We start from the raw sequence: 10,522 nt of genomic DNA on the forward strand, positions 1-10,522 counted from the left end.
TGTGTGACTGTGTGTGTGTGTGTGTGTGTGTGTGTGTGTGTGTGTGTGTGTACAGGATTAAAGGTTGTTAATGAGGCGGTTTATAAACCCCTTCAGTATTGATGAAATCTATAGATACTCTCGCCTGAAATATGTCATAAGCAGAACACTGTGAAAACTTGCCTGGACTTCAGAATTGACCTCCCCACCTCATTTGCTCTGTGTAGAAACTGCTACCCTAGAAGCTCTCAGGCCCTGGTCTTGTTCTAGAACTTCCAGGCTATTGATTTGGAGTCTCCTGACTCACAGTGGTCCTTGCTTCTCTGAGACCTGTCCAGGCTGTGGGCTTCTTGAAGCCATGAGTACCTGACTCTACCTCAGTAGCCGGTTGAATGAACCAAGGATGGACAACCGACCTGAGCCGGGCCAATCCGGTTGTCTTCAGGGATTTTTAGGATTGCGGCAAGAAAAGCAAGTTACATACTTAAAGCAGACACAACTGAACTGTGACCCCAGGAACTGTGGAGCAGCCACATGCCACCACGCAGTATGAGAACTAGAGAACGCTGATCTGCAGAGAGCGAAGCAGAGATGGGAGCTAGAGAGGGGCCCCAGGGGGTCTGGGTTTCCTGAAGCCCAGCTGCATGGGGGCAGAGAACACCTATGTCCCTGGGATACACACCTCTGTTCTCTGGCTACAGTTGGTTTCTGTAATTTGCACGCAAAGAATCTTAAAGAGTAAAATTGAGATATCTTTACGTAGTTGGTTCTGTACATATTATGTACTGACCTTTTAAAAAATCTCAAGGGGCGCCTGAGTGGCTCAGTCAGTTGAGCATCTGACTTCGGCTCAGGTCATGATCTCATGGTTCATGGGTGCAAGTTCTGGGTCGGGCTCTGTGCTGACAGCTTGAAGCCTGGAGCCTGCTTCAGATTCTGAGTCTCCTCTCTCTGCCCCTCCCCTGCTCGCTCGCTCGCTCTCTCAATATTTTTAAAAATAAATAAAAAGTCTCAAGATGGGAGAATAAACTACATATAGATTTTAGAGTAATTGAATTGTTTTCAGAGTTTTCTAAAAATGACTTTAATTTTGTATTTTTCAAAAATTTTTTATTTTTTTCAATTTTTATTTAATTTTTAAATGTTTATTTTTGAGAGAGAGAGAGCACGAGTAAGCATGAGAGAGCAGGGGAGGGGCAGAGAGAGAGGGAGACACAGAATCTGAAGCAGGCTCCAGGCTCTGAGCTGTCGGCACAGAGCCCGACATGGGGCTTGAACTCATGAACCATGAGCTCATGACCTGAGCCAAAGTCAGATGCTCAACCGACTGAGCCACCCAGGCGCCCCTCAAAGATTTTTTAAATGTTTATTTATTTTTGAGAGAAAGACAGAGTGCGCAGGGGAAGGAAGGGCAGAGAGAAAGGGAGACACAGAATCCTGAAAGGGAGACACAGAATCCAAAGCAGGCTCCAGGCTTCAATGCAGGGATTGAACTCACCAACCGCAAGATCATGACCTAAGCCAAAATTGGACACTTAACTGACTGAGCCACCAGGCACCCCATAATTTTGTATTTTGAATAATAGATTTCCTGAGCCTCTATAAAACAGTGATTTATGAAATGCCCAGCCCTGCCTAACTAGCAGGCATGAATGCATGAGTGTTCTCAGTGCAGACAGGCTGAAACAAGAAAAGTGTGTAGTCTCTTTGGGTGGGTGTGGAAAGAAGAATATAAAGGGATATAACCATAGCTTTCACACCCCTGTGGCCAGCTGAGATCGGGTCCTCTAAAGGGTTAATGGTACGGAGACCACAGAAGGTTGCCTGAGACATGTATGTTGTGAGAGATACTATCACATAAAGGGGATTTCTGAGTGAGAGAACGAAAGGACAAATAAAAAAAGCGACCCACAGAAAAAGTAATCCAAATAATTTTCCCCCTCCTCCACAGTAGTGCAAACCTGTCGTTTATTTTAATAAAGAGGAGAATTTAAAAGTATGTTTATGCAAAGACGTATTATGTGTACAGCATGCACTCTTTAAAGGTCTTTAAAAAAAAAAAAGACTTCTAACCTCTTAAAAATTTTTTTTAATTGTCTTTCATCCTTACACCTCAGACTTCCTCTCACTTCTTAGCCAATGTGACTTATTTCTTATCAAACATTACATTACAAATTCCCCAGAGTGGCTAAGTTGGTGGGGACAGGATAGAATGCCAAATGTGCCTCAACACAGTCACTCTGCTGGTTTGCAGCAAATAATCACATCCCAGGTTTGTTTATTGTTGCGGCTTTAATGCGTGAACTGAAAATATACATCTTAAAACCCACGATCCCTAACCACTGAGTATAAACAAATTTGTTTCAATATTCATGTTAATTCTAGGAGAATTAAGAAATATAATTATTAAGAAATAATAATTAAGAAAAATAATCAAGGGAAGTACTTAGAAATAAAATACACCAAAAAACATTAACACTTATTTATATTGAAATAATAATAAAATAATACTTTCTCACTGCAAACTCAGGAAACATAAAGTCTAAAGAGAAAAACAAGAACAGCCAAATCCTATCTCTAGAGAGAATTACCTCTGCAATAGTAATGTGTTTTCTCTTTTGTCTGATCCTATTCACGTATGTAAACATATACGTGTATGTTTCTGCAACACTGAGATCAATTAAGGAGGCAGTCTTTTATCTTTACTATCTTCTCTGGTATTTCATAAGCCATTCCTCATGTCACTATTCTTTAAAAACAAGATTTTTTAATAGCTGCATAAATGTTCTACCATATGGTGGTACCATGATTATGTAATCTTTTCCATTATTAGATTTATTCAACAAATGTAAGTGCCCTTGAAAACTCTTGAAAGTGCTAGGAGACGAAATCCACTGACGATTGAAGGTGGTTCTGTTCTGAGGAGTCATCGACTCCAGTTGAAGAGATGCACCTTGAATGTTACTATAGAGTCTGCTAAGCCTGCATTAGGGCTGCGAGCAGGTAGCTGTCGCTCAATGGCCACTCACACCAAATGTGAGGATGACGTTCCTCAGGGAGAGCGGGTGGGAAGAGAAGAGAAACACATTTTCAAATTGAGAATTAAAATCTCCAGGTTTGCATGTGCAACCATACACCCCCCCCCCCCCAGCTCATTTTTCTGCAGCCGCTCAAGATATCTAAGCCTGAATCCCTTTTCCCCTCTTCACCAAATCCCTCATCCCTGGGAAGCTATGCACATGGACACGAGTTGCAAAATCAGATAGGTGGTCAGGGTGGGTGCTGGAAGACAAATGCCCTGGGGGAGGGCAAAGCCAGAGACCTCACCACAGCCCAGGGCGGAGTCCGAGGACCATAGGCTGGCCTGAAACTCCGACCTGACCAGCGCAGGAGAGGTTCAGGGTGGCAAAGGGAGCGTGTTTTTGCTCTTGTGGGCTCACAAGCCCTTGCTAAAAGCTCCCACTGTCCTTGCTCGTCTTTTAAGAGGCTGTGCATCTCCTCCCTGATTGAGATGCTTCTTTCTTTCTTTTTTTATATTTATTTTGGGGAGAGTGCGAGCAGGGGAGGGGCAGAGAGAGGGGGACAGAGGATCCGAAGTGGGCTCTGCCCACTGTCTGTAGAGCATTTACGCAGCTCTGACAGGCTGACAGTAGCTAACCCAATGTGGGGCTTGAACTCGTGAACCGCAAGATCATGAGCTGAAGTCAGACATTCAACCGACAGCCATTCAGGTGCCCAGAGATGCTTCTTTTCTATGGGCTTCCCTCTCTTCCTGTCTCTCGAATCACTGTCAGTATGGTCAGGGGTGTGGCAGTGTCATTGAAATCATTCTGGGATCCTCTCGAAACTACATGGAAGTGTCCAAGAGCCTACATGCCTGTGCACTAAACTCCCCCCCCCTCAGATCCCTCAGCCTCTGCTGGACCCACCCTGAGCTGGGTCCCCATTTCCCCTCCTCTGCCATGTAGCACTTTGCACGCAGGTCAGCCACTGACCACAAATTCTGTTCTTCAAACCGTTTGCCCCTACAACCCTCAGGGCTTGTTCCAGGCGGAGGCAGAAGGCACCGGCAGGCTATTCCAGGACCCTCTAAGTGAGGAGCATTGGAGGGAAGCACAGAGGAAATCCACGGAGACTCAGCCACAGGGGAGGATGGATCCATCCTAGCAAGCTCAAAATGTTAGAGCCAGACTCAGGGCTCTTCTCTTATTAATCAACGTGTGTGTGTGTGTGCGTGTGTGTGAAGATTACTGTCAATAAGGCATTTGAGAAACTTATTAGCACTGCCTCGAGAGAGGGGCAAAATCGAGAGATAAGACCCATCCAGCACAGGACCCGGATAAATGCCACCTTTTAAACAACGCTTCCTATAATACTAGAGAATTATGAAGAAACATAACATCTGGGTTGAATCCCTGTAAATTGTATCCTTTTAAGTATTCATCCAATCATTCATCTGAAAAACATTTGTTGGTCTCCTCCTGTGCATCAGGTGTGTGCTGGGCGCTGGGGAAATGGTGTCTTGCCATAAATAAAAATAAAAATAAAAATAAAAAACGATGTGTTTCCTGGCCTCCTGGAATGTACATTTTATCTTTTCCAGAGATAAAAGCAAAAGAAAGAGGGGATGAAGATAAAGAGTAATTTTGAGATTGTTCAAAAAGCAATATATTCCTCATATATTTGGGGAAGCAGGAAAGGGACAGGTGGGGAGGGAGGGGTTCCTGGGTTAGGCTGATAGGAATATGCTGGAATCCTTTGTGACTCTCTCCATGGAGACGCAGCAAGCAAATGAAGGAAACGCTATTTAGGGACACCCAGCTAAGATGAGGAGATCCTCAACTGTGAAACAAACATGTTCTTAGTTCAGAAGCCTTGTATCATTGAGAAAACCCCAACTACCGATTAAGTGCCACAAATGTAGGTTTCCATACTTTAAATTTACCATTAAAGACTTGACAATATAGGGGTGCCTGGGTGGCTCAGTCGGTTGAGCGACCAACTTCAGCTCAGGTCATGATCTCACGGTTCGTGGGTTCTAGCCCCGCATCGGGCTCTGTGCTGACAGCTAGCTCAGAGCCTGGAGCCTGCTTCGGATTCTGTGTCTCCCTCTCTGACCCTCCCCTGCTCACGCTGTCTGTCTCTCTCAAAAATAAATAAAGCATTTTTTAAAAAAAATTTTAAGAAAGACTTGACAGTATAAGTCACTGGGATGGACAGTCTGTGTGTGTGCCACGATGTTTTCCAGAACCGCTGTGCGGTCTAACCACCAAGTGGAAGAGCGATTATTGTTCACATTCTCAAATTGAAGCTTTCTCTGGTTTACCTCACTGAACACGTCTGCCTCTTGGTGCAGTTCAACCGGTTGCCCTGCAGGGGCAGCAGAGGATAAAAAGATAAGAAAGGATTTTCAGGCAGCCCGAGGGTCCCAAACAGGCTGCCAGAATGTCATTGAAGGGTCGGTGGAAGTTTTGAAATGAGTGGGGGTCTTTGGGTCCATCTTAAAACAATGTTGGAGCAGAGTCAAGTTAGAAGAAAGTCACGGATCAATGGAATCAGTCTGACAAGCATCTTGAGAAGGCAATATATTAGAGCATAGACTGCACCTACATCTATACTGTTCCATGAAGTGGCCACCAGCCACATGTAGATACTGAGCATTTGACATGGGCTTTGCCTGTTTTTGTGTTTGCTCTTTTTTGTGGTTTTTGTTCTGTTTTGAGAGAGAGAGAGAGAGTGAGAGAGAGCAGGGGAGGGGCAGAGAAAGAGGGAGACAGAGGATCCAAAGCAGGCTCCAACAGCAGAGAGCCCAATGTGGGGCTTGAACTCAGGAACTAGGAGATCATGACCTGAGCCAAAGTCAGAGACTTAACTGACCCAGCCACCCAGGTGCTCCAGCATGGGGTTAGTCTGAATTAGGATGTACTGTGAGTATAAAATATACACTAGATTTTATGCAGTACTAAAAAAAAATGGCTATAAAATATTTCACTAATTTCTATAGTGATTTCATGTCAAAACGGTATTTGAGGTTAAATAAAATATGCATTAAATTAATTTCACTTGTTTCTTTTTTACTTTTTAAAATGTGGTTCCTAGAAATTTTAATAATTCATTTAATTCATTTTTATTATATATTTGGCCCTTGTATTTCTATTAGACAACACTCACTCTAAAAATATTCCATTTTTGGTATCCTGAATGTATTTCTTCCTCTTTTGTTTGTTTCTTTCTGCCCATTTTAGTAGGCTCCATGCCCAACATGGGGCTCAAACTCACCATCCTGAAATCTAAGTCACATGCTCTACGGAGCCAGCCAGGAACCCCCTGAATGTAATTCTTGACTCAGAGATTGCTTCAGGAAGAAACTTCTATTTGATATGATTTCAGTTACATTAAAGCTCCCTTCAGGGGTTTTAACAGGGGATAAAAATCCCATTTTTGCAGATGCAAATAAGAGGATGAATGAACACGATAATGATCTAAATGAAAAAAATGATTTAAATGAAGGGAAGTGATCTGATATATGGTCTAGGACATTGTGGGGAGGGATGAGGAGGGCTCCTCAAAATGAAAAAATTGTAGTATCACAATGGATTCCTGAGAGAGATCGTGTTATCCCCTGTCTGAAGAATTTCAAACATATGGTACATGGTCTTTGTTTTCAGTTTTGACTGAAGGTGGAAGAACTGAACCTGGTGATGATTTGAAGGGATTGTACAGCAGTCGTTTCCAAACTTGACTGCACATTATAATTACCTGGGGAGCACTTTAAAAAAAAAAAATCAAGCTGCTCAGACCACACTCTGAACCAAATAAACCTCCATATGAGACTCAGGTATTTACCATGTGCCAAATTCATCAAGTTTGAGATTATCTGGGATAGTTAAGAGTGTGGGCTGTGCACACTGGCTTAAAATCCCAGCCCAGACCTTAGCTAGCCGTGTGACCCGGGGCAAGATAACAGCCTTTAGGAACTCTATTGCAGAAGGGGGGTGATGAAAACAACACGCCCTTATAGGATTGTCATGTGGCTTAAATAAGGTAATCTACCTAAACCACTCAAAAGAAGGTCGGCTTGGATCAGATTCTCTAGAGATTATGATTAACAGCTTTTTTCTTTTTCTTTCTTTCTTTCTTTTTTTTAAGTTTACGTATTTATTCTCAAAGCAAGAGAGCCCGTGCACAGGCAAGCAGAGGAGGGGCAGAGAGTGAATGCCCAGCAGGGTGCGCTGCCCCTACAGACCCTACCCCGGGGCTCGAAGTCACCCACCCTAGAGATCATGACCTGAGCTAAAATCGAAGTCCCATGCTTAACCCAATGAGCCTCCCAGGCGCCCCTGATTAGCAGCTTTCTTATTTCATACTCCCCTGGAAGACACTCCCGGCCATTGTTCCCTGATCTGACACTCACAGACTGGGTTTCTCGTATTGTCCGCTAGCATTCCTTTGTTCATACACGAATGCATTTTTACAAGAATTCACTAGGCATCTACTTCACTACAGGTGTGATGGAAGAAACAGGCACACCTGCCTCACCCCGTTGACATTTAATTGCCCTCACGGGTCTGCGTTTCCCAGGCAGATCTTAGGGCCCCTGAGCTGGGAGGCCACGCTCGGTGCCCGGCAAGTCCTAAGACGCCCCGGATTGGAAACTGCAGGGGACCCGGATGGAAGACTGTGTTGCAGCTCTTGCTTCGCCACCTACACCCTGGCTGATGGGGAGCAGCCCGCTCGGGCTTCTTCCATAGGTGTGCTTCCTCGTGCGTTAAGCGGACGTGACGACTGTCCGTGGAGGCGACAGGTGGGCTCACGCGCGGCGGACGTACAGCTGGTTAAGCGTCCGTGATCGCGCCCACCCCGCGTCAGTGCCGCGCGCGCCCAGCAGGGGGAGCAGCAGGCGGCCGCCGAGCGGCTGCGCGCCGCACCCGCGACGTCAGGACGGGCGCCCCGCCCCGTGACCGTGACCGAGCGCGGCGCCGGGGCAGCGTCGCCCCCGCCGGCCGGCGGTGCAGCCGCAGCCGGAACGCGATGGGGGCCGAGGCGTCTGGGACCGGGCCGGCGCTGCAGGAGCTCGTGCGCGAGGCCGAGATCAGCCTGCTCGAGTGCAAGGTGTGCTTTGAGCGGTTCGGCCACCGCCAGCAGCGGCGCCCGCGCAACCTGCCCTGCGGCCACGTGGTGTGCCTGGCCTGCGTGGCCGCGCTGGCGCACCCGCGGACGCTGGCCCTCGAGTGCCCCTTCTGCCGCCGCGCCTGCCGGGGCTGCGACACCAGCGACTGCCTGCCGGTGCTGCACCTGCTGGAGCTCCTGGGCTCGGCGCTCCGCCCCGCCCTCGCCGCCCACCGCGCCGCCCCCTCCGCCCCCGGGGCCTTCACCTGCCACCACGCCTTCGGAGGCTGGGGGACCCTGGTCAACCCCACCGGCCTGGCGCTGTGTCCCAAGACCGGGCGGGTCGTGGTGGCCCACGACGGCAGGAGGCGGGTCAAGATATTCGATTCCGGGGGAGGATGTGCTCATCAGTTTGGAGAGAAGGGGGAGGCGGCTCAGGACATCAGGTACCCCCTGGATGTCACCGTCACCAACGACTGCCATGTGGTTGTCACCGACGCCGGCGATCGCTCCATCAAAGTGTTTGATTTTTTTGGCCAGGTCAAGCTTGTCATCGAAGGCCAGTTCTCCTTACCTTGGGGTGTGGAGACCACCCCTCAGAATGGGGTCGTGGTAACTGACGCAGAGGCAGGGTCCCTGCATCTGCTGGAGGTCGACTTTCCAGAAGGGATCCTCCGGAGGACCCAGAAGTTGCAAGTTCATCTGAGCAATCCCAGAGGGGTGGCCGTGTCGTGGCTCACTGGGGCCATTGCCGTCCTGGACTACCCTCTGGGGCCGGGGCCTGGAGGCACCACGGTGAAGGTGTTCAGCCCAAGCATGCAGCTCGTCGGCCAGGTGGATACCTTTGGGCTGAGCCTCTTTTTCCCTTCCAGAATAACTGCCTCCGCGGTGACCTTTGATCACCAGGGGAATGTGATCGTTGCCGATACTTCTAGTCAGGCTGTCCTGTGCTTAGGAAAACCTGAGGAGTTTCCAGTCCTGAAGCCCATGATCACCCATGGTCTTTCCCATCCTGTGGCACTGACCTTCACCAAGGAGAACTCTCTTCTTGTGCTGGACAGTGCGGCCCATTCTATAAAAGTCTACAAGGCTGACTGGGGGTAATGGGGTGTGGGTGTGTGTGTGGGGGGAGGGTCTGGAATCTGAAGCCCTGGAACTTCCACTAATGAATTGTTGAACCCTGGATACATCAATCTCATCTATCCAGCAGGGATCATTATAACTGCCTGGCAAACTTATAAAGGTTGAGGTAATTATTAAAGAATAAAAATTAAATCTATTTATTGAGTGTGTACTCCCTGTGCTAAGAAATTTGCAAATATTAGGTCATTTTATCCTTACAGCTCTACCCTGGGAGGTAATGTCTATTATTAATCCCATTTTAGAGATGAGAAAACTGAGGCCCAGAGAGTTTAATGACTTTCCCAAGGTCATATTTACTGTGATAGTCACAATGGGAACTCAGTTCTGACCCCCAAATCCCTTGCTCCTAAATAAGATAACAGATGGGGGGGGGGCAACATGTGAATGCGTACTGTTACTATGTATACCCTATTTACAGGTAGCTGTTTCTTTTGGTTGGATGTGCAGAGAAAGGAGACCTTTTGTAGAGAGTTCAAGAGAAAAAGGATGGTGTGATGCATGTGAGTGTCATTCAACATGGCACGTTAGATGGGGTAACTGTACGGCCTGAGTTACTTGGGTATGAAAAACAGTTGAACTGTCCGTTCAAAAGTCAAACGTGTTTGTTGGTATCTGTGTCTCCTCCACCACAGGCACTCAGGAAATGCCAGTTGGTTGGAGGAGAAAAGCCTATGTGGGCCTAAGATTTTTTTTTTTTTAACTATTTTTGAGAGAGAGGGAGTTTAAGTGGGGGAAGGGGAGAGAGAGAGGGGGACAGAGGATCTGATGCGGGGCTTGAACTCTCGAACCCAAAGTTCATACCCAGAGGCGAAGTCAGATGCTCAATGGACTGAGCCACCCAGGTGCCCCTGGGCATACGTTCTAAGGGACCACAGAACACTCTACATTCAGACTAGTGGTGGAAGGCTGGAGGGCACTCCTGTTACCTGTTTGTATTGGTAAAGAGGTAAGTCGCCACAGCCTGATCATGGCAGAAATGAATTTGCCTTCTTTTTCCTAACCAGTGGTAACCTGGTTGCTTTTGTGATGGAGATTTTTCTCTGTGCCACTTAAATTTGTCCCATTGCACACACTGTACAAGGGAGTCACCAGCTCCCTTGAGATTCTGTCAGCTAAACGCTGACCGAGCCACTGGTCAACCCTTAAATACTTATTGCAGTAAAGCTTTGACCAAGATAACGCCTGCTTTAATAATGCAGTCAACTGAGCAAAGGGGGAAATTTGAGGTGAAGTGGCCGGTTCATTATAAACTAAGTGTTTTAAGCTAGTGTAAACATCTCGGGGTAGGGCT

General features: G+C 47.3%; 1 protein-coding gene across 1 annotated transcript; it reads left to right on the forward strand.

The window, feature by feature from the left end:
- The first annotated feature begins 7,962 nt into the window (after positions 1 to 7,962).
- On the forward strand, positions 7,963 to 9,372 carry NHLRC1 (NHL repeat containing E3 ubiquitin protein ligase 1). Its single transcript, XM_039248586.1, has one exon. It carries the CDS (start codon positions 8,011 to 8,013, stop codon positions 9,190 to 9,192), a length of 1,182 nt encoding a protein of 393 aa, XP_039104517.1. The 5' UTR covers positions 7,963 to 8,010; the 3' UTR covers positions 9,193 to 9,372.
- The last annotated feature ends 1,150 nt before the right edge of the window (positions 9,373 to 10,522 follow it).

Source organism: Hyaena hyaena, unplaced genomic scaffold (assembly GCF_003009895.1).
Source record: "Hyaena hyaena isolate Hyena2069 unplaced genomic scaffold, ASM300989v1 scaffold_313, whole genome shotgun sequence".
Lineage (NCBI taxonomy): Eukaryota > Metazoa > Chordata > Mammalia > Carnivora > Hyaenidae > Hyaena > Hyaena hyaena.

Excerpts from the sequence above, each read along its gene's own strand:
- NHLRC1 (XM_039248586.1), top strand. The coding sequence starts at position 8,011 with ATGGGGGCCGAGGCGTCTGGGACCGGGCCGGCGCTGCAGGAGCTCGTG.